Source organism: Orbicella franksi, chromosome 10, assembly GCF_964199315.1.
Source record: "Orbicella franksi chromosome 10, jaOrbFran1.1, whole genome shotgun sequence".
Lineage (NCBI taxonomy): Eukaryota > Metazoa > Cnidaria > Anthozoa > Scleractinia > Merulinidae > Orbicella > Orbicella franksi.
The window spans coordinates 3,350,044-3,374,555 of NC_138154.1; the positions used below are offsets into that span (position 1 = coordinate 3,350,044).

The 24,512-nt window shown below is 43.2% G+C and overlaps 2 protein-coding genes, 2 non-coding genes and 1 pseudogene across 4 annotated transcripts; 2 read left to right on the top strand and 3 right to left on the bottom strand.

Moving 5' to 3' along the window:
- Window positions 1-445: 445 nt before the first annotated feature.
- LOC145499524 (uncharacterized) lies at window positions 446-1,106 on the bottom strand. The gene has a single exon (XM_081479041.1). The coding sequence runs from the start codon at window positions 1,104-1,106 to the stop codon at window positions 447-449; it is 660 nt and encodes a 219-aa protein (XP_081335167.1). The 3' UTR covers window position 446.
- A 7,659-nt stretch (window positions 1,107-8,765) lies between these two features.
- Window positions 8,766-9,862, bottom strand: LOC145499907 (uncharacterized). Its single transcript, XM_081479425.1, has one exon. It carries the CDS (start codon window positions 9,684-9,686, stop codon window positions 8,865-8,867), a length of 822 nt encoding a protein of 273 aa, XP_081335551.1. The 5' UTR covers window positions 9,687-9,862; the 3' UTR covers window positions 8,766-8,864.
- A 1,441-nt stretch (window positions 9,863-11,303) lies between these two features.
- On the top strand, window positions 11,304-11,375 carry Trnam-cau (transfer RNA methionine (anticodon CAU)). Its single transcript has one exon. It is a non-coding gene; the product is annotated as a tRNA-Met (tRNA).
- Window positions 11,376-11,833: 458 nt separating this feature from the next.
- Trnah-gug (transfer RNA histidin (anticodon GUG)) lies at window positions 11,834-11,905 on the top strand. Its single transcript has one exon. It is a non-coding gene; the product is annotated as a tRNA-His (tRNA).
- A 1,837-nt stretch (window positions 11,906-13,742) lies between these two features.
- LOC145499711 (uncharacterized) lies at window positions 13,743-23,166 on the bottom strand (annotated as a pseudogene).
- Between the last annotated feature and the right edge of the window lie 1,346 nt (window positions 23,167-24,512).

Genomic DNA, 24,512 nt, shown 5'->3' on the forward strand with positions numbered 1-24,512 from the left:
GCACCCGAGCCAGCGGTGCCCACTCCGACGGGCGAGACATTGGGCAGGGGCGGTGTCGCCAGTGACGATCGCGGTGAAGGAGGCGTGTTCAGACTCGCACCCACACCCGCGGCAGGCGGAATCGGAGTACTCGTCCGAGCCGGTGTCCCCCAAGGCGAGTAATCTTCCAGAGCCGAGAAGTTGAAATCGTCACTACCATAAGAGCTCATTTTTATCCATGTACCTTTCTCTTTCTATCTTCTTCTCGGCGAGTTCTCGTTGTTTATGAACCAAATAATCGAAACCTTCACCATTATATGCGTTTATGATGGATCGTACTTGACGGTAACTCTCGCATTCGGTGACCTGTCTCATCGGTTCGTAGTCCAGCTCATGGGGATTCATGATATACTTTAGCCTGTTTTTACACAGGTGAATGAATAGCGGAAACCACTCGACCTCGCTCCTCAACATGATGATGTCGCAAACTGATGGCATCGTACGAATCCCTCGTCTTTTAACACTCGGCTGATGACGTGTTGATCGTCCTGACTGGCCGGATGAAGATCCAATAGCATGTAACCGTAAGGGCGATCAGTGACCTTTCGAAACGTGTCCAACACCTCCTGCCATTGCGTGGGAAACGATTGCAGAAGTAAATTTCGTATCCCCAATTGATCCTGAGGGTTCTTGAAGGCCGCGATGTAATGCGCGTTGCGGGAAATGGTCTTGGCGAATTTTCCGTTGGGGAATAGATCCTGACACAAGTAAATCACCGTGATGTTCCGATGATGCGAGTGTTTGGTGAAGAGATCCAACACGCGCTTGTCGTTGCCACCCTCGTCCATCAGATCGTCCAAGACCAACACACCCCCTCCAGGAAACCATCTGGGTAACTGTTCGCTGTCGGGGATGCCTTCGTGAAACTTGACCCCGCCCTTCTTGAGCTTTTGGAAACCGTCTTGCCACGATCTGTAGCAGTAATGAATACTCTTGGGCGGTTCTCGGAACAAGTCGCCGTTCTCCAAGAGCAGTTTGGTGGTGAACACCGTCTTGCCGCAGCCGGACGGACCCGCTATCAACAAACTAGACGGAGTGTGAAATTGAAACGCTTTGCGTCGTTCCATGATCTCGAAAAAATGGTCCAGGGTCTCGAGACGCTCGGTGTTTTATCTGAACAACTTGGACAAGGGGGTCTTGACGGCCGGGATGCGTTTCAACAGACCCAATAGGGTGACCTTACGATTGAAACAGATGGGTTTTTTCTTGGCCCGACTCCTGATCTTGGCCATGGCCCTCTTGGCAGCGGCTCTCTTGGGACGTCCTTTTTTCTTGACAGGTGCCGATCTCTTTTTTCGAGGTTTTTTCTTGCCGAATTTACTCAAGTCTCCGAACTTGTCTTCCTACCAATGCCTCTTTTTCATTCTTCTTTTTCTGTCTTCCTTCTCGGAAAGCTTCGGCATGGCAGGGGCGGCTCTCTTGCGTTTCCTACACGTGGTCACAGTCGCCGGTAATGCACCGGTGTCAAGGACAGACGGCGGTTGAAAAGACACTTGTCTTCTGGCGGGTTGAAGTATTTTCAGATTGAGTTGTCGTTTTGGCGGTTGGTTTTTCTTGAAATGAGCCTCACTGGGTTGAGGCGTCTTTCCACCCGCTTTTCCATAGCGTTTTTCTAACCTGGCTATCACGTCGTCCAAATGTCTATGCCCTTGAAACTGAAGAGCCATGACTACCACACAACCTCTTTTTCAAAAATGAACCTCTTTTATTTCGAACAGCTTACTTTATAACAAATGACGCACTCCTCAGGAGGAACCGCTCGTGTCCTGGTGACACGGGGTTTTACAAATCTTGCGCCAGGCCAACTCGTCCACGATCAAACGTTCTAACATGTGTCCTACTTTACGATCGTTCTCCACAAACTCGTTTTTCTTAAAACGATTCAAGAACTCGTTCATGTCCCGACCTTCGGCTCGGTCGATCAGGAACATCAGGGCGTAACCGCCGCAACTCTGGCTGAACAGGGACTGCAGACTCTTGCCGTTGTGAATCTGGTACTTGAAATGACGATCCAACCATTCTTGGATCGGTTCGGCGGTTCTGTACGCGTCCAACAGCAGACCGTAACTGTCCAGTATCTCGCACTTGTTCTTGTCGGCCCACAAAGCGATCCAATGCACGCCCGGTTTATCGTGAGGGTCCGTGTTCACGATGTAAGCGGTCGGTCCTTCTTGAGGGACTGTCCTGGGAAGCCGATCGCAAGGGACCGTGCCGTAAAAGACACAGCGTAGGGACGGATTCGTCCGTGCCAAATGATCCAATTGTATATTATTCAAGGCTACTTTCTCCATTTTTTCTTCTTCTCATTGGTACACGTCGTAGATGACGACTCGGTTCTCGTTGATCTCCAGCAAGTTCTCGAATTCGCCGTACAAGATAGTCAGGTTTTCTCCCGGATTGGCTCCAAAATCGATCACCAGATGCAGTTCACCTTCTTGCTTGGGATTCAACACTGGACTGTCCAAACATCCATTGGCCGTGTTGTCAAATACAAACATGTTGCATCTCTTGCCGTCCCCCCAGTCCACTTTCCGGACCATGTTTCCTTTTCCCCTGCACAACGCTCCTGAGGTTTGGAGGAATCTGTAGTAACCTCTCTGATCTTTACTGTCCCCATCGTGATCGAGTTCCAAGGTCTCGTAGGGGTACTCTTCACCTCTCACCAATTGTTTGATGGAAGCCAGATTGAATTTTCCAAAATTGAACGGACTCTCGGTGATGGTTCCGTTGAAGGCCGCTTGTTTCATCAACAACACCACTAGTCTATTAGGTAGCTTACTGTGGAAAGGATTGCTGCACTCAAAATGACGATTGTCGTTGGGATGCGAGTAAGTGCGAATTTCACCTCTCACCGTGGGGTAAGTGGCCACTCTTCCACCTTTCAGACTGGTCATGATCTCTCGGTACACCGAGGGAGTCACTCTCACTTGAGACAGGAACAATCTCACTTTCACGTCGGCTTCAGTCAGTCTCAGAGTACTGGCACCATGCCATCGGACGGTCCACAGGGCTGGGGTATTGAAGTACATGTCGATCTGGATCTGCACGCCAGGTAACAGTAATTTGCTGAGATGAAACACTTCCAGGAAAGGTTTGAACCTCAAAGTCACGGCTTCTCCATCTAGAAACTGGGATCGTCCCAGGACTAGGTTCTTGAGATCTTGAGGTAAAGCAGTATATTCAGCATGAGGAGTACCAAAATCCAACGCATTGGCAGTCAATTCATCGGCATCTCCGTCGTCGGGTACACCGAGACAGTTGTACCAACCACTGGGTGTCAGGATCGATTCACCGTCGTCTCGGTCGTGGTTCAACAGGGTCTCGATGTAGGCTTTGAGGTGGTAAGTGTCCGTCTGGGGGCTGATGAGAGTCCCATTCAATCTCACATTGATCTGTTTGAAGAGGGTGTGGGCCAGATTGTTGGCGAGTCCCATGACATCCGCCGTCAGCAGATTCGTGTTGCCTGTTTTCTTGACCGTCAATTCCACTTCGAAGAAACTCTCGTTCAAGTCGATAAAGTCTTCTTGAGGATCGACTTGGAAGGTCACGGGGTTGATCCCTGTATTGAACGGGTTGATTCTCACCAACCGTCGAGACGACATGCTGACATCCGTGGGAGGGGTATTGAACATGTTCAGACGAGGGTTACGAACCCCCGCCGACCGGGCATGAGCCACGAGGTCCGTCATCGTCTACGTCGTCGTCGTCTTCGTCTCCTTCTCAGGGCCGACTGCACCCAACGATAGTTTGGGCGTTTTGATTGGGACTGGAAGATCGATCCACCTTTATACGTTCGTCGTATTGGGATAAGTCTCACACGCCTTGAGTAAATGGGATTCATACTCCAAATAGATCTTTTCTCACTTTTTTCGCCAACGCCCGTTTGATCTCTTGCGTCGCTTTACGTTTCACGGCTCGTGTCGCTCCTCTCTTGACCCCGGCGAGTCCACCTCTCCAATTGGGCTTTCCTCCCTTGCCGCCCGAATTTAAACCTTTCAGACCCTCCGTGGCCGTCTCGGTGATAAAGTCTCGGAGAATGCCGGGACCTCGTTTCTTGACACCTCTCCAAGCCATGCCGAATCCGTCTCCGGATTGCCTCATTTTATCGGGATGAAATCGTACCAACGTTCCACCGATCATTCTTTCTTAAAGTGTAACGTCACGATCGTATTGCCAGCTCCAAAGGTCGTCAGTTCTCCAGTTGTCTCAGCCACTTGCACTTCTATTATGTCAATGAGGTCTTTGCGCACGGGAATATATTGAATGTGGTAAGGCTCGAAATACTGGACACCCGCACCTCTTCGGATCAAGTTGACCTCTCTCAGTAAATCCGTGACCTGATTTCCCACCACGCCACTTCTAGCCACGTCCGAGTAGACGAACAAAGATCGCGAACTGTTTCCCACCACCACCTCGAACGCGTCGTTCAAGTTCAGAAAACGCCAATTGCAATAGCTGCTGAGTTTTAAAAAGTCTCCATGTCCATTTTTATCCGCGACGACATTCCAAAAGGCAGGTAATCCGTATCGTTATGCACGTCCCCGACGACGCTAATGTCCGTAACGACATCGCCGAAAAATTCGATCTGCATGTTAGGTCCCAGATCATAATTGCCAGCGTCGTTCTTTCCGAGCCATCCCATTTTACAAGCCAGTTCAACATTGACGTGGAACGCAGGGATAGCCGTGAGCGGACGTAAGATGTTTTCGTTGTCCGTGACCAGGTCTTCCCCGTCCCACTTGAACTTGACGTAGGTTCTTTTCCCATCATTCGTGACATATTTGGCTCCAAATTTAGGTCCGTTGTATTTGAAGACGCGTTGTCGATCGAAATAGGCGATCATGGATTTCATGAGTCCAATACCGTCCACGTTGTAGAACACCTTCTTGAGGTCCTCCGTATCGAAGTAAGCTTCTCCATACATGTAGTGGCTAGTCGATTCTATGCGTCTCCATGAGGAAAAGGACAAGATGACTTTATCCGTAGAATCGGTGAAGGAAGGCAGCGTCACGTGCGCATCCGGCATGGCGATGCTACTCAACCCCACTTTCCAGCCTCCGTCTCCATTCAGGCGTAAGGGGTGCGGTAACCTGATCTTGAAATGGTTCGGTTTGTTGTCCGGGAACTCGCTCTTACTGCTGTGACTGGGCAAGCTGACGTAAAAATCACTCATCCTCTCTTGAAATGGAACGTGATCGAGGTCACGCCCGACGCAAAGTCCACCAGTCGCCCGTCGTTCTCAGATACCTGCGTCTCGACAATGTCCAAAAAGGTCGTGCGCACCGGTAGATATAGAATGTGTCTCGGTTGAAGGTCGACCACATCCGGATCGTAACGCACCTGTTTCAACATGTCCGTGACTTGATTCCCCGTTACCATACTCTGTCCCACATTCGAATACACGAACAGGGAACGACGCTCGTGACCGAACGCTTCCTCGTAACTGCGATCCAGGTCCGTGAACACCCAATTGATGAAACAACTCAAATGTAAGGTGTCCGGGTCGATCTTGTAAAATGTCTCGTCCCCGTCATTCTGTCCTATGATCAAGTCCGTGGCCGTGGGTACGACTTCCGTGGGAAATTCTTTCCTCAGGTGGGGTCCCAAGACGTAACCCGGTTGTCCGTTCTGTAATCTTCCCATCTTCACCCATTTCATCTTCTTGGCCAATTCGATGCCGATTTTCATTTGCGGGTAGACGCGTTTACCATTGATCAGGAGGCTGAGGCACGTTCTCGAGTTGTCCAGGACGCATTCTCCATGCTCGGCCCGATGCATGACCGTGTACAGCAATTTGGTGGGATCGTCTGGTTTGCTCTTTTTCTTGTACATGGTCACGTCGGCATCCGTTCTAGATCTCAACCTACGCAGGTATCGATCTCGTATCGCGTTCAGTAACTCGGTACCAGTCCTAGGCGTGAATTCCAAATCGCTTTCTCACGTCACTCCAGAGACCCGAGTGTATAGGTTTATAGATGCGTTCACCATATCGATCCACCAGATTTCAAACAGAAGAGAATCTTTCAAGTCCATCTTACGCGTTGCGGACGGAAACGAGAGGTCGCTGATACCCACTTTCCATCCCGACTCTCTCAACTGCAACGGGTTCGGCAGACGGTTCTTGAAACTGTGGGCCTTGTTGTCCGGGAACTCACTCGTGCTGGCATTGCTCATCAGTTGCACGTAAAAGTCGTCGACAGACTCATTCATCCTTAAAGTGTAATGTCACGACGTCACGCCCGAGGTAAAGTCCACCAGTCTTCCGTCGTTCTCGGCCAATTGCACCTCCACTATATCCAAGACGTTGCTGCGCACAGGTTTATATTGAATCTGAGTCGGTTCGTACGTCGTCTTGAGCGAGTCGTGGGGGACTTCTCTCAAGAGATCCGTCACGCGATTCCCCGTGATGGTGCTACGACCCACATTCGAATACAGGTACATGGGACTCCGAGGCGGAGGGAGGTGCGGATGAACGACGACTCCGCGCTGATAGGTCTTGGCGTATTCCTCGTCCAAGTAACTGAAGCGCCAGTTGCAATAGGGACTGAGCTGTAACGTCCCGTGGCTGTCCAAATTCCAAAATTCACGAGATCGATTGCTGTCATGGTTGGTCCAGTCTTTCTTGAAATCAGACGGGACTTTGTCGTTGGGAAAGATCTTGATCATATTCACGTTCAAGTGAACGGAGTAATACGATTCCTCGCGAATCAAACCCAACTTCTTGACCAGTTTAGTACCAAAATACACTCTGGGACGTTTTCTGTCTCCGGACTCGTCGAGGAACGTGTCGGTGTTATCGATAATCAAATCGTTCCCCTCCCATCGGAACACGGGGTAGTATTTTTTCCTGTTCGGTGCTCGTAGACTTTCACCCTCATGATCCATGTAATGATACAGGCGTTCGTGAAAACGATGGTGAGGTATTGCATGAGAGATCTGCCACTCGTCACTTTGTGTCGGTTACGGTTCAGTTCCTTTCCGCTGACGTAAACTGTCACGGGGTATCGATAAGGACTCCACGTAATCCCGTCGTCTAGCAACCTGAACGTTTCAATGGTCCAGTCCAGGCCAAACACGTAGTCGTCGTCGTCAAAGTCGTGCGCTTGAGGGACTGGTACTTGATGCGGTCGTGACGGAGGAATCGGGTAAGACACGCTCGCCAATCCCACTTTCCATTCCTTGTTGGATTCAAACAGGAGCAGATACGGCAGACGGTTCTTGAAACTGTGGGCCTTGTTTTCCGTGAACTCACTCGTGCTGGCATTGCTCATCAACTGCACGTAAAAGTCTTTCATTTTTTCGTCTTGGGCTTTTGGGTCACGTACAAGCCTTTTTTATCCACCCAACTGTCGTACTTGACTGGCCAACCTTTCCATCGCACCAAGACTTTATCCCCTTTTCGTTTGACGATCTTGTCGATGCGAAACAGATCGTCGTCTTTCACGTCCACCTTTTGCAAATCTTGCGCGTAAAACGTGCCCTCGACCGCCGTGCCGTCCCATTCTTCCACCTTGTACGTGGTGACCTTCCCAGGACGCACTCGGCGTATCACAAACACCTCTTCGGTCCAACCGGGTAAATACCCTTTCTTGAATTGACGGAACTTCTTGTTCAGTCTCACACGATCCCCGACTTTGAGTTGCGGTTTCTTCAATTTCCCTTTTTTCTTTTTTCCGTAGAGTCTCCCACACGTCCTCGCTATTGGCTAAAGTCACTTGATCGGGAGCCATCTTGATACTGCGATGATACGATCGATTGTACCCTCGGACCAGATCTTGTAACACGGGCACATACGTCATCGTATTCTTCACGGTGAAGTACCGGTACAAACGTTCTTTCAGGGTCCGATTGAACCGTTCCACTACACTGGATTTCGTATCCCCGCGCGTCGAAAAATGATGAATGCCTTTCTGCTTCATGAAATCCTGAAACGTCTTGTTGTAGAATTCCTTCCCGTCGTCCGTCTGGAGATTGATGGGTTTTCTACCTCCTTTCAGGATCTTTGCCATGGCCTCCGTCACCACTTTACCCGTCTTGCTCTTCAAGGGCTGGACCCAGGCGTGCTTGGAAAACACGTCCACTACTGTCAAGAGGTAACGATACCCTCGATTGTACCTCGAAATATTGATCACCTTGATCAGGTCGGCCGTCCACTGCTCGTCGATGCCGAACACCACCACCGGGACCGTGGGAAACCGACGACGTCTGGGTTTGTGCAACGTGTACCCCAAATCCCGTTGCAGGACCTCGCGAGCACGTCGTACCGAGATCTTATTGGCCTGGGCGAATCGCGTCAGACCGCCCAGACTACCGGGTCTGGAAGGATCCCGATACCGTCCCAGTAACGTTCCAGTCGAAAGCGGCTTTTGCTTCTTCTTTTGACCTTTCTTCATAGTCGATAAAGTTTGTACACGCACTGTCTCCACAACTCGAAACGTTGCTCCCGTACCTCGAGATACTTCTTAAATGAATCGGGTTGCCGTTTCAACCACAAGATATAAACAACAAAACGCATCACGTTGGGTTCGACGTCGGTATAGTCAACACCTCCAAGGGCGAATCGCTGAAATTGTAGGGGATGGGTTCACCCTTACTGTATCGCTCGTAGACACTAGTGCACTTGGAACACAAGGTCGTCCAACACCATCGATCGGCTATGGTCGTACACATTCTCGAGATCAACCAACTCAAAGCATGAGACATAATGATTTGAACCCAATTCTTTATTCACACTTTCTTATATGTACAAAAAACGTCGTGCCTGATTGGTTCTTACGTAAAAATCGACTCTGATTGGATAACACGAAAAAGAAGGCGAAAAAGACTTAGTCCGAATCTGAAAAGTAATGAGCATAGTCCGTGTTCTTACAATCTTGACCGTACTCATTATCACAGTCTTCCTCATAGGTATCCATGGCATAATATTTACAATTTCTCCAATCACATTTACCGGGTCTCCACTTCAGGGCTTCCTCCTCGTCCCCCTTCACATAGAATGCTTGACGCATACTCTCTCTACACTCACCACACAGGTCATCCTCCTCCGCTTCAAGGGCACGGAAGAAAAACCGATCCTTCCACAGATCACGCTGACGCATGATATCGTAGATCAACTCTTCCAACTTCAGACACGTTTCCTTGTGAGCGCACCTGTTGAAAGTCAGTATCTCCTCCACCCTGGGACTCTGGTCTGACTCCCTCACCCGTCGTGACAGGTCGCGAGCGAACCGCAAGGGTTCAAACAGATCACGGATGACATCGCTCATCATGTACGTGAGGTTATTCGTGACGATCAAACAGGCACGCTCGGCATCCAGGGTGGGATCCCGACAATGAATGAATTTGAATTGACCGCTACCACTTCTGTACATCACGCGACACCACTCACCACAGAACAAAAACACGTGTTTGTTCTTCTTCATCATCTCCAAAATCGTACCACCCCAGTCAGGACGACGTCTCATCAAGAGCTCAAAAGACCACAGACTATCGGGTATTTGACCTAACGGTTCGAAGAGATTGTCAAAAATGTACATGTCCACTCTGACATCCGGAATGGCATCGAGATCTCTTAAAGTGTGTACCTTCTGATCCACGATCTGCTCCACGAGGTCCCGAATCTGGTTCGAGTTGCTATAGTAAGTCATCTTGAAACCCACCCTCAGACAAACTCGTTAAACTTCTTTCCTTTTCGATCCGCTCGCTTCGTGATCTCCAAGCCCGACAAATGAGGATAGCAACTACGGTCGCACCAGTCAATCAAGTGCCTCTGGAGCCTATAGTACAAAGGAGAGACAAGACGTAACTCCAATTCAGTTATCCTCCCGTGTAACGGTCTTTCGCCTTCTTTTTCGATTGTATCCAAAACGTCAGAAGCTCGATTCAACTGCTGTCTCAGATCTTCAAGGATCTCTTCAAAGTCCTTGTCAGTCAAAATCCTACAGGTCATCACCGCGTCAAGAGCAAGTCGAGAATGATTCGCTGCGTCCAACGGGCTCCTTTTATACCCGCGCCGTGGATCCACTTTCACTCCGTACTTTCCCGGATCACGTGCCCACTTCAGATCCCGCCAATCGGAACGAAGACCGTCACATGATCCCATCACACCACACGTCACTGATTGGTCGTCAAAAACGTCCATAAAGTCGAACCACGCATTCCATCACGAGTCACTTTTCAGCAGAAGTCGTCATGGATTCACACGTCGAACCCGTCAGGAAAAAGAAAAAATCATCCAAAAAGAAACTGGAACTGCTCTTACCCAAGAGAGTGGAAGGAGAAGTAGGAGGTAAACAACTACAATCCACTTTAGATAGATGGTTATTCAAAAAACCTCGTGCCAGACTCCGTTTCAACGAACGCGTCCTCTTCAAAGAAATCACCCCGGACTCGGTCAGTTGGACCACCGTCCCTCTCAAAGGCTTCTCGCGACCCTGGAGCGCCTTTTCGATCCAACGTCAAGAATGTAAATGCCAAATGAAAAGTAACCATGACAAGCGAAGGCAAAGACTGACCCCCAAGAACGTGCGAAAAACCACCCACATCCTAGAAACCATGCGACGTGAAAACACCTTGTTGGGATACTAACGCGTTCTCTACCTTCACAGACTCAAAGCTACCTGCCATTCAAGGCGGATGCATGACCGTGATCAGAGAGTCACCTCCTCGAACCATGCAAGTCCTGGAAGCCATGGGACTCGACAAATTCAAGAAAGACGACCTCGTAGAAGTATCACCTGAAGTGGATGACCAAGGAGAATTCACCGAAGTCCAAGTGTTGGAGGAATTCGACCCCGATCAGTTCCTGAACCAACTGAAACCCCAAGATTCCATCTGCCCACGTTGCATGGTACCCCTGACATACGGAAGCGTGCGAACCCCAGACGGTGGTACCTGGGAATATTACCGATGCCCCTCTTCCAGATTCTACACCAAGTGTTATGTGACCTGTGGCGTCAAAGAGGTGGGCACTTACCTGAGACGCGTCGAAGAACAGACCCACCCCTGCTACAGGAACATCGACCCAGCCCGTTTCCGATGTCTATGCAGCAAATCCCTGGTCTTAGCCACCTCCCACTCTCAGTCCAACCCAGACAGGCTCTATCTCAAGTGTCCCAAGCGTACCTGCAAGTTCTTTCAATGGATCGACAAATACCCGCGAGGAGTCGCCGAAGCCATACTGATCAATGGACAGGACCCAAACTAAGAAAAAGACAGACACAGTTTTTTGTAAAAAACACTCCGATTTTTTTATTTCTAATAAAGGCAGGGTGGCGCAGTGGAAGCGCGTTGGGCTCATAACCCAGAGGTCCGAGGATCGAAACCTCGCCCCGCCCATTTTTAATTCACATTTCTTTTTACACGTTTGGTAATCTATCGTTCGCGTCGATCATGGCTCGCATCGTTACTTGATCACAATGGTTGAAAGTACTATAATCGTTTATTGATTGATATCCCGAAGAAAAAGAGGGCGCCGGTCAATAGGACCGTGCACACGTCCCACCCTGTAATAAGTGGAATGACCAATAAAAAGTTGTTTTTGTTCTATTTTCAGACTCCATGTCTCGATTTCCTAACCCTCAATGTCTATGGTGCAAGGAAGGATACACTTTCAAACACAGTATCAGAGACTACTTCCTGACACCCTGTTGCGACCAATTCTTTCACGGAACCTGTAAAGCCCTCCACACTGAGCGGTTGAAACCCTCCGAAAGACTCTGCCCTCATTGCAAAGCCGTGAATTTCGGACTGCCTCCCGATGACAATCCCAAAACCAAGTCCTAAAGAGGTAAGCGCTTCGATGGTCTAATGGTTAAGACGTTGAGTTGTGGCCTCAAAGACCCAGGTTCGATTCCTGGTCGGGGCATTAAATTTTTTCTTTTTTCTTTTTAGAGACCCCTGGCCTGTAAAATCTGTTTGGACGAACCCCACCCCGACGAAAAAATCACGCAACAAACCATGTACATTCTCTCTTTAAAGGATCTTTATTAGTGTTACAGGCATGAATAAAAATGTTTTTTCACTCCTCTGATTCTGGTGGTGGTGGTGATTTTTTTACAATTTGTTTGATAAATGCTCGGTACGCCAACTCGTCTCGGTCCTCCCAACTGCTCTTCCACGCTTCCCATCCGTCCTCAAATCCATCCGACAACTTCTCCAAACACACAGGGTCTTTAAACGAGATGGACTGGTCATCAAACATCTTCTCAGACAGCATTCTTCTGAACCTCATCACCTCATCCGCCAGCTTCACCACCTCTTTCCTCAGAACGACATCCATAGCGTGAGAAACGGCGCATTTCATTATCTTTCCAAGAATACCGTCATGAACAGCATCCATCACCCTCGCGGCAAGTTCTTCTATCTTCTCTTCAGAAACACTATTCACCTTCGTCTCGCTCTCCTCTTAAGACATCTTCTAGTCGCCTAGCTCAAAACAACAATACTCACTCGACACTCACGCAAACCCTTTTATTCCCATCCGAACCTCGATTTCATGCACGTGACAGCCTCGATCTCATGGATTGGCTATCGCCTTATTTGGACATGCACGTCACAACCTCGATTTCAGGTTGACCCATCTGCGCATGCGTAGCAGTTTTTAACCCCCGACGGCCATCTTGGATTTACAAATTTAAGAGAATGTATGGGAAAATAGTGGTCACGTGGTAGAATCCCTGCCTCCTGATTGGTTAGGGCCCAGGTAAGCGTGCTTTACTACTCTCTACTCACTTGTCTTTAAATCGTCTGTCATTGTTGCAATTGTAAACAGCACAGTGATCTCTGCCTTTCATTTAACTAGAAAACTATCCTTTGGTTTGCTTCTTTATCCGACAACCGAGAACTTTAAATTTCATGCGAAGGCACTGCCCCCAAACGGTCCCAGTATACAAACATGGGCACAAAACATGGCAGCAACTGTGAAATGGACTATCCAAAGATCAATGGCACTAAACATTGCTGATAGTGGTCTTTCTTACAACAACCTTCACAAACTTTACACAACATTTCGTAAAAGGGCCCTGGTCACCATCCTATCCAATCCACTGACAACTTCATGAGCGAAGACACTGTGAGTAAAACAGACAAAGAGGATACTGGGTGCCATCGTAAAACATAGCGAGGAAATCAACCATGAAGAATAGGACAAAATGCTAGTAAAAGTATCACATAAAGAAACTCTACCTTTTACAATTATTTACAAGCCTCGTGATCTCCATACATCCTGAACCAACACCGACAGTGCACGTGTTCTGTAAGCAATTTAGTTCATTTCAAACTTCCTCTTCATGCACTTTGACAAAAACATAACAAGTCTACCCAGAGTTTGCGTGAAACCCTGCAGAGATGATGTTTTAGCAGCAAAGAAAACAAAACGCCTGTTCGGAGCCGCCCACTTGCACGGGCACACAAAGCAGTCAGAGGTAGTCAAAACAGTTCATCAGCAACTGCTGATCTTATAAAATCTGGATTATTGAACGCATGTCTACGCACGTGGGAATAACACAACTCGCAAAGGCTTTTACAAGAAAACAAGTTCAGTGAACCTTTCTTTTTATTGTTTTAATATAATATTATTGAGAGGAAATGTCACAAAAAATAAAAAAATTCTACAGAAGGAAATTTGCACTTTGTGCAAATTGTTGTTTTTCCAAGTTTACAAGAAATTGGCCTTGTAAAATTTTTTTAAAATTGTTGTGCATTTTCCTTTTCAGATGCCAAAATCTATTGTTTAAAAAAAACTCGGGGTCAACGAGTTAATTTTGTAGTTATTAGTGACATACGCGAAAAATCAGGTCTGGAAAATCCTTTTGGAATGTTGCCATGGTAACTGCTGAAAACAAAATAACAGCTGTTTTAGGTCAAGTATAAATTATATAATCCAAACCTACAAAAATATTACAGTGGCCCTGGTCTGCCTTTTTTCTATTCTTACAAAGTTATGAGCCGTCAAAAACCTGAAAACCGGTACAAGCCACCTTAACTGGATTCTTTCAGTTACAAAGCAAAATCTGAGAATTGCTGGTTTCTTTGCATTGATACCTTTTCTAACATACCTTTGTAATAAAAGACTAAAACCATCAATACACTACCTCCAATTATGAAGAAAAATAGCATAGACATTAGATGGGAAGTCTATAGAAAGAAAAGTATTTCCTTCAATATCATAAAGGCCTGGCTATAGTAGGAAACATTGTTGCGGAAACAGTGTTTCTTTTTATTTTCCCGGGTTGGCTAAATTAGTGGGAAACAAACAAAGTGTTTTGCTGTCCCAGTGGCTAAACGAGGACATATTGCCTCGGAAAACAAATGAGCTACACATGCATGCAATGATAAACTGAGTTCCAAGGAAGTCTGGAGAAGGATGTTTACATTTTCTCATCCCCAGGGCTACACACAATGCATGTAAATGTAAACATGGTGTTCGACCTTTCAAGATAGCATCAGCAGAAAAAAGGCAAAGAAATAGCTGTTTTGTGTATAATAATAGCTTGTTTGAACAACGAAGGTGAAGGAGTCTGAAAGAAAGGCCCAGATAGAGATTGGCTAAGAGTGGAGAGAGGGTCCTATCCAGATATTGTAGCAGAACTGGCAGCTTAAGACCTCCCATCATTTAAACATTGTATGCATATGGACGTCAACTCCTTTCATTGCCTTGTTGACGTGATAAGCCATAGGATTGTCAAAAGAAACACAAGATTGCAATCCCCAATATCACCCTTAGAAAGACTAGCCCTAACTTCGAGATTCCTAGCGACGGGCAAGACATTTCATTTCACTGAGTTCCAGTTTTGAGTGAGCAGAACTGCCATCTTGAAGTGTGTGAGGTCATATTATCTGAGTTGGGAGCCTTGTGTCTACAATTCCCGTCCACAGTAGAGGAATGGAAAGCAAGAGAAAACAAATTTATAGAAAGGTGGATCGGAAGGAATATTGATAATAAACACCTCAATGGTGTGATATTTCTAGATTTGAAAAGCTTTTGACACCCTGGACTATTCTATTCTATTAGAAAAGCTTAAACTCTATGGGGTCGATTGTCTTTCTCTAAAATGGTTTTAGGTCCTACTTATCTGACCAAAAGCAGCAAACCTTTGATAGAGCTCAATCTGATTTCTGTAATGTGATATGTGGTATTCCACAGGGCTCTATCTTAGGACCTCTCCTGTTTACTGTTTACATAAATGATCTTCCCTCATGTAACTTGTTTTCAAAACCCAGAATGTATGCAGATGATACGACTCTTACCTCATCTGTGGAGGACCCATATGCCCTTGAACACAAAACAAATTATGACATGAATTTAATCCAGTCATGGCTGACAGCAAACAAATTAACTCTAAATGTCAAGAAAACTAAGTACATGCTCATAGGGAGTAAATTCCATAATACACCACTAGACAGGGTAATCAAACATAAAACTCTTGGAGTTCACATTGATGAATCTCTCAATTGGCACCCACACAAATGCTACCTCAAAGAAAATTTCCACTGGTCTTGCAATCTTAAAGCGTGTGAGCACTACTATACCATTTGATACTAGAATGAACATGTATAATGCACTTGTTATGCCTTATTTCAATTACTGGAGCACTGTATAGGGCAATATCGGCAAGGGGCTATCAGACAAAATTCAAAAACTGCAAAATAGGGCTGCCAGAATTCTCACCTTTTCAAATTACGAAGTTCGCTCAAGTATTTTGTTGGATGACCTTGGCTTGGAAAGTTTAGAAAAAAAGACTTAAACAACTGGCTATGATTTATGTATAAAATCCATAATGAATCTTTCCCCATCATCCTGAGGCGTATTTTTACCAACACCTCAAATGTACACGCACTCAATCTTAGAAACCCTGAGATAAATTGCTATGTCCCCAATCCAAGAATGGAATATACAAAAGGTAGTCTGTACTACAGAGGATCAATCTGTTCTGCAGAACAAGATTCCATTGAAAATCAGACACCTATCTAATTTAAAACTGTTTAAAATCTCACTGAATGGGAAAGATTATTTTTAGTGCACTGTAAATTAGAGAAACTTTTTATTACATCGGTTTTTACTGTAGGCTAGTTAAATAGTTCATTAGTTAATGTAATGTAATGTTAGTTAATCCATTCCTGTTAATATAGTTAATTTATTCTTTGTAATTTTTTACACGACTCCTAGGAAGACCATTATTATAAGATTTTTGTGTTTAAATAAAGATTGATTGACTGATTGAAGCATGTTGTCATGCAGGCGTGTGGACAGGGCTCACTCTTTTAAAACTACAAAGGGAGTCACTCCATGATATTAATGGACCAAGCTATGAAATAATCTGGTGTAATGTTGGGGTCAACAGGTGAGTCTCAGACGGAGGAGTATGGAATCGAACTGGTCTCTGCAATGCACTGGAAAATGGGGAAATTAATCTCCCACTGCCCGACCCCTTACCAAACAGAACAGAAGACTGCCCCTATGTGATTGTAGGGGACGATGCTTTTACACTGAAGCCGCTTTTGATGAAGCCTTATCCTCAGCAAGACTTGGACCTTGAAAGACAGATTTGTAACTATCGTTTCTCACAAGCTCAAAGAATAGTGGAAAATGTTTTTGGCCTTCCTGCCAAATGTTGGCAAATTTTTTGTGCTCCAATTTCCCTTCAGCCAAAGAAAGTTGAGATTGTCGCCATGGCCACTGTCACCCTTCACAACTAGCTGATCAAAGGACCATCAAAAGATGTTTATGTTCCACCTTGTGTTATTGACACCATCAATCCGTCCACCAGTGAAATTGTTCCAGATTCCTGGAGAGATGATGGTACTCCCTCCAAAAACTTGTTGTCTTTGGCAATGCTGAGGCATGGCAACAATCCATCCAACCATGTGGAAAGAGTGAGGGATGAGTTCAAAGAATATTTTAACTGTGAAGGTTAAGTTGGCTGGCAATGTGACAAATGCATGCAACACTTTCTTGGACATTCGGGAAGTAAATTATTTCAAAATCTGTTTCAAGAAGTTTGTATTGACACCTGGAAATCCTTGACACGCTTTTCTGCTAGTAGCAACTGACAAAACATGAGTGTGTGTCACTGTACAGAATGAAATTTGTACAGAAATTTGAATTGGAGCATTTGAAAAGATTGAAAGATATGTTACTGCCTTGAACTAGAAAACATTACTGTAAACCTCAGGAAACTATATGGCCTTTTTTATTTGATTCTGACAGGTCAATTGTGCACTGACCATTGACAAAAAACTTCAGGACACATCACAAAACCTCACAATGATAAACTGCTTACTGTTGCTGTTTGTTTCTTATTTTCTCGCTTTTAATTGACTTTTTCCTTGCTACACAATATGCCATAAATATTTCGGGTGTTTGTGGTGTTCTGAGTTTTACAGTGATGTAAATACTGTTATTATAACTGCATTAAACAGCATGCAAGTTGTTAAGTTTGCTTATGGAAAGTCTGAAATTTATAACATTCACCTCCCTGTTTCTATAATGGCAGAAATCAAAGGCCCCTGTGAGGCAGCTCATTGATGAATGTTTCCTTGTGTTTTTGGTTCGCAACGAGTCTTCGTGCGAAACCTGAGTTTGATTGGCATGAAAAATGAACCTGTAGGTAGAAGTCATATGAATGGTTTCACATTTAGACTTGTATTGACACATAGGCAAAAGGCAACGCGGAAATGACTTATTGGATGAATGTAGAAAAGGTAGTAGAATAAAAAGGGAAGAGTGAAAAACAGGAAAACAAACATCTCTTGGTCAAATGTGATGCATAGGTTCCGATGTCCAAATATGGTTGCTTATTGACACCCTTTAGGTGGCTGAATTCGTTCTCTGGTAAAATCATTTTTAATAAATAATTATTTATTACACATATGAAATAGATTTCAAGAGAGTGCAACAGCAAAAATCAAGATGAACACTCCTTTTATTAGGAACATTTTCTTTCTTAGTAACACATTGAAATACTGACCACCATAATGTAGCACATAAAAGCTAAGAGGAGACATTTCAGCCAACAGTCTCCTACACATGCAGGTTATCAATTTTTTGCTGAGTTATAAATAACATAATCTCTACAGCTGCAGAACACACATGTAGTAGAAGTACAGCAAGATAACCATTTTAAGAATTGAATGAGAATTCAACAGGTATAAGCTGGAAAAGTTAGGATAGCTTATACTTGAAATAAACATCGCAAGATTTGTATTTAATTAATAGAGACAGATTAACACATTCTATTTTTGCGTTTCTTTATGATGGGGTCTAGTAGTTTCATTTAATTACAGTCCTAATACGAAGGACTGATGTTACTCTACATGTACATGTACATGTTCATGTATATGAATATTATATGGAGCTGCTAATTTTAAGTTGAAGTTGTATTTCTCTATTCCACTGCAAAGCTATAGGTTCATTTCTGAGTTCAGTTTTGACACATGTAGTGACTTCAGGTGGATTTCACTTGTTGACATTCTTGACTTTAATCAACGCACAAGGATGAAGTTCCAAAGTGTTTCCAACTGTGCAATTATAAGTGCAGTTTGGAGAGCCATTTCATATGCTTGTAACCATGTCTTTTGCAAAGAATGAGTTTCAACAGCTCAAGTGGCAGCTAACACGAGCGTTGAAAGCAACTCTGTAAGCAGGAGTATTTTAAATCCATCTGTAATTCTCAGATTAATTCCATGTGTTGTTGAAGCCAGTTTCTATGAAGTCTTTTGATATTATTTTTGGCAGCTGGTAAACGTGTATAGCACCAGTAATGGTGTTGTTAATATTAACATCTGCTTACTGTCACTTGCATATTATACTGTAGTTGTTATTGCAGTGTTCATCTGGGTTATATGCATCTGCACAATAGTACAACTTGCTTCACCTGCAATACACAATAAAGACAATAGGCACATATTTTAAAAGGGTATGAAAATTAATGCAGAAAAATGATACATGTATATCTTTAATTTGCAGCCCTTTCCCCTCACCTCCTCCCCAACCCCCGATAAAAATAAGCTACTTACCTAAATGTGGTGTCCAAGTGATATTTCTTGTTTTTCTGGAAAGGGTTTAAGAAAGGAAAAGCCAATTATAAATGGTATGCTTTCCTCGAGAAACATTGGAGCTAAATAATCTCTTTGACCTGAAAAATTTATTCTTATGTAAAGAATCTGCAAATTCTGGTAGAGGTACATGTAATTTTGAATCTCTATGAGGACTAGGAATTTAAGAACATGAAAAGCACAGGAAATCCAAACCATTCTTTGTTTCTGCCAATAAATGTTGTGACTGTTTTCTATATGTGATTCAAATAGTTGCTTGTTACATTTAGATATTTATTTGGTATGTGAAGTTTCATATTTAGCTAAATTAAATATAATTATAATGATCTCATATGATACACATGGTGAATTTTTTTAACCAAATATTCAGACAGCATTGAAATATAAATAGGCTTATGATCACTGTAGTAAGACTCCAGGGTACCTGCTGATTGTACACATTGTGGTACATTGGTATAAACATGATCTATCTATGTATGGTAGTCAGTGGTATACTGGTTAATCAACTGAGTATATCCTTTGTCTGTTATAAGATATTTTGTTAGAGCTTTTTGTTCTGTATTTGCCTGCATTAGATCAATATTGAAATCCCCAAGCAGTACAGTTGGAATTGTAGGTTCTATTAATACCAAGTTGTGAAGATGAGTAAGAGCATCAATTAACTGTGAAATTGTAACTTTAGTTTTCGAGCGGTAGATACCAATGACATAAATATTTGGAATTGGTTGGCTTAAAACCGTAACAGTAATTTCCAAATTATTAAAGTTACATCTGTATGGAATTTTAGTACAATTCAAATCATTCTTAATGTACACAGCAGTTCCATAGCAAGTTCTTATGCTAGACTGACTAAAGTCATTTCTGTAAAGAGTAAATTCACGAAGCTGATATGTATCATCTCTATCTGACAAGCAAAGTTTTGATTTAACAAAAATGTTGACATCAGCTTTTTGAATGTTGTAATCACTTCGCACATCATCTATGTGGAGGTGGAGAGATATAACATTCTGAAACAAGATTGTTTTTGTTTGGGGTGAATTGTCAGTCTGTAACACTGGTAAAGGCACAAGGCTTGCTTGTGTTCTTAGTCTGCTCATTTCACTTTTAACCTTCTCAGTAACCTTTATTTTGTTTTCATTCAAATTAAGAATATGCAGTGAAGAGCTGTTACGTACATGGCTCAAGCCAACATAATGAATGTGCTCTCTTGTGGACGCTGGAAAATCAACAGCTGCCTCATTTAATGTGTCGCCTTGACAACGGTGAATAGTCTTGGCAGCGGCGGGTCTAAGTGGAAATTGGCGCCGGAGAATTTGGACTTGACTTTTTTTATTGACTCAAAATTGTCTTGTTACTTCCAATACTGGTGTCCAATTTCTATCTATAGTTGCATCGTACAAATGTGCATTTTCTCTGCGCTGGTTTCTGCCTATGTCAGGATGTGGAAAAGAGACCCAGATAATACTTGATCTGGTGGAATTTTCAACTCTGTAGTCTATGTTTTCTATGACACACTCTGCACCATTGGTGAGTCCATCAGTCACATCAATATTAGTTGTCAAGTCATATTTTGCTGCAGTTGCTACCGACACTAGCGAATATAAACCCATTGTCTTTGTTGGATCATCTGGGATTTTGTTTTTCATTTGTTTCTTGAGATCATCAGAAATGTCCCCAACTATAATGTCTACAGCCTTAATCTGAGCTTTATCAGCTTTAGAGAGGGTATACAGAGCATTGTTGTGAGCATCTACTGATGCATTTGTAGTAAATAAATGTGCCATGTTCATAGGATAATTATCTTGTTCAGGCCATACATTCAGAAGTCGTTGTTTCAAAATGGATATATCATCTTCAGAGTGATTTCCCTCTCTCAAGCGATTGAGTAGCTGAGCAAATTCTTTGTCATCTTTTTGTCTCATTATTTCTGTCAATTCAAAGAGGGTGAAGTACTCTGTCCAAATGTTAGTTGCAAATTCGTCATAGCCAGATTGGGAATTTTCAAAGATCCACTTATCAAAAACTGGCTTAAGCTGGAAAAGATCTCCAACAGTTACCAAGCTTATTCCAACAAACGGTTCATAAGTTCCCATAATTTGTTGCAACCTTAAGTTCAAAAAGTTGAACATACCACTTCCAACCATAGAAACCTCATCGATAAATAACACCCTAAGTTTGTTTAGTTTTGCTCTAATGGTATTCAGTCTGTCACTGTCCAGTGAACAATACTCGAATCCTCTATTTGCAGGTATCTTAAAAGCAGCATGTAGTGTATTGCCTTTTATATTGAATGCTGCTTTACCAGTAAGGGCAGTCTTGATAACTTTCACATCATGGAGGGCCACGAGTTTATCAGTCAATGACTGTAAAGTGTTTTTACCCTCATTAAATAAAGTTACTTACTTACTTACTTACTTATCATCTGGATTTTCCCCAGCGATGCTATTTAGAAATCTGATCGGAGCTTCGTACAATGCATTTGTAACAGTACTTTTGCCAACTCCAGCACCTCCACTTAAGAATAATCTTAGAGGATCATCTTTTGTTTTAATTGAATGTAAGACGTGATAAAAAAACTGTCTTTGTTTTTCATTCAAAGAGTGGACAAGTCTTCGATAATCGTCATCAGACATGTGCTTTACAACAAGTTCTTCCTGATCATTACTTCTGGGGAAAATTCCAATATCATCAAGCAAATCATACTGGCTATGCTGCTTGTTTTTGCCCGGGTCAAAGCAACCAAATAGTTCACTAGGCTTGTCTTTAACAGTACAGTCCTGCTGATTGATATGCTCTGCATTTGGAGCAACATTGTCAAAGTTGTCACATTCAGCATTATTCATATCCTCCATTGCTTTATCTAGTATTTGTGAATGGTATTCATACTGATGCCTATTACTGATAACTTCATCCTTAACCTGCTCAAATCTCTCTTGGTAAGTTTGACAGTCTTTAATCAAATCTATGCTTTCCTTCCGCCATGGTGTATAAAGCATAAGTTGCTCTCTGTAATGTTTTTCTGGTTCCTTATCTTTATGGTACCTGACATATTGGATAATTTTAGCCTTCTTTTGTTTTACTAGTTTCATGCCCCCTTTCAGTTTGTATTCATTTAGTTTACATTGTGGGTCGGTAACATTAGTGTCAATTGGGTCATCATCAGTGTTTTCCTCAAAATTAGTCTCTGGAAGAAAGTCACCAGAAGGTGTGAGTGATGACTCACTAGAATTTGTGTCATTTTGTGTGTCCTTAACACACTCAAACCAAGCAACAAAGTCAGCCAGGCAAAATTTTTCTAATTGTTTTGGTCTCCGTTGATACCACTTTATTATATTGTCAGATTCTATGTCGTGAACTATCAGGCAACTCTTTCAGCTTTTCCAGTTTCTTTATTAAGAATGTTCTTTCATCTGGAGGTGAGGTACTTATGAACTGAACATCACAAGATGAACGTCTTAGAGGTACTTGTAATACAAGAAAAACTGCTTCTTGAGCACTGATTTCAACTGCATTGAGAAATTTGTTTCCAATATGTCTAACTCTATTTGCAATGTCTTTATTACCTGCCTTTGCTTCTTCGGATGCTTTTTCTAAGAGTCTGCTCATACCTCACTGGCCTTTTGTAATGTAAGACAGTAAGTATGTAGCACATGCATAAGGATCTAACACATATTGTATGTCCATGTTTGCTTGCCAGGCTTGGAGTAAGTGAGTATTGTAATTGTTGATCCTTATTTCTGATGGTGATCTTTTAAGAAATAATGTGTCACGCTTTATTGTGTTCCTGATAGCTAAGAGATAACTTTCTTCAGTTAATCCCAACTTTTTCAGGAAATCTTCAAAGCTTATATTTTCACCATATTTCATGCTGTCAAGGACCTGTTTAATTTTATCAGAATTTTCTTTTATAAGTTTGCTCTCCTTCTCATCATGATAGGATTCCTCAAGTGGTTTCAGTATAATTGTCCTGGGCATTGGTGGCAATGGAAAGTTAAATTGACATACGTTATTCCCTGATCTCTTGCAAGTTTTGGCATGTCTGTGCATTTGCAAATTGACAAGATTTTCCATTTCACTTGAACTGTTTGGCTTGTGGCAGATGATAAATTTATCAACAAATGCAACAACCTCTTCATTGGAATCTTTTTCATATCATGGTGCATCCTTTATCCAAAACATTCCATGAATATGTGGGCTTCCTCTTTGCTGAAATTCTACTCTGTAAAAATAATCAGCTATTTCTCCTATAAGTGCAACACTGCTCTTTAAAACATCATGAATAAACAACTGTACCATGTGGTCAAAGTTCCTAGCACAGGTCACAGGATCTTTTTGAATAAGATCTGATTTTTGCTCCCAAGTCATTTGTTGGATTTCATCATCAGTGTACTCCTTCTTCTCAACAATTCTACCTAAGGTTTTGAGAAGATGAGTCCACCTTGTTTCAGCAGCTGAAAAGGAGCAAAACCATGTTGGGTTGCCAAGTTGACGAATCATTGCAAACAGGTCTTTTTTGCACTTTTCAAAATAAGGTGGTGACCCTTGAACACTTTTTAAAACTCTGAAACCTTCATCTAGGTGGACAAGCTTACTGAGATAATCTTCAGATTTCAAGTCTCCAGCAGTGAAACATTTCCCTTTCGTCTTACACTTTCTGAGTGAAATACAAGCACTATCTTGAATTTGCTTGATTTGCAGCTTTTTCAGCTTATAAAAGATATTAGGGACAGACATGGCAGCTCTCCTATCCTGACTTCTTAATTCCCACTTTACAATTGTACTGTATTATACAGGGACCTTTCTTTCATTGTTGTCAGGCCTTCGTTTTCCACAAAATATTGAAGGAAATGAAAGGTATTCTGAGTCCTTGTCCAAGAATATCCCTAATGGTTTGTTTCTTTCACCTGGTGCAAAACTAATAATTTTGTCTGAACTTTCTACTAAGTTGGATTCTTGCAGTAATGTATCTGTAACTCCTGAACGACGTTCCTCATCTTCACACCAATCATCATTATCAACTATTTTGTCCTGACTATCAACTCCAGTGTTAGCAATGCTGTTATTACTTACATCTTCCATTTTTTCCTTTGAAAGGGCTTCATCAATAGGATTTAGGACACTAGGGTTTTCCACAAATTCTTGCCAATCCTCATTGTTAGTAGAATTAATGTCATTTAGCCATGTATTTTGAACTTCTATACCTTCTCCTTTGAACAAGTCACTTGTGTCTACAAGATATTTGGCTGCATCTAATACTCTCTTAGGTCTAACATTCTGGAACTGATAATGATGTTTATAACTGAGACACCTTTTAAGTTTTATAGGAATAGTTCGTGATTCACTAAGTGGCCTTGGGAGACAATGTACAGTGGAATTGACATCACTTGGGACATTTACAATGTTTCCATGAATGGACA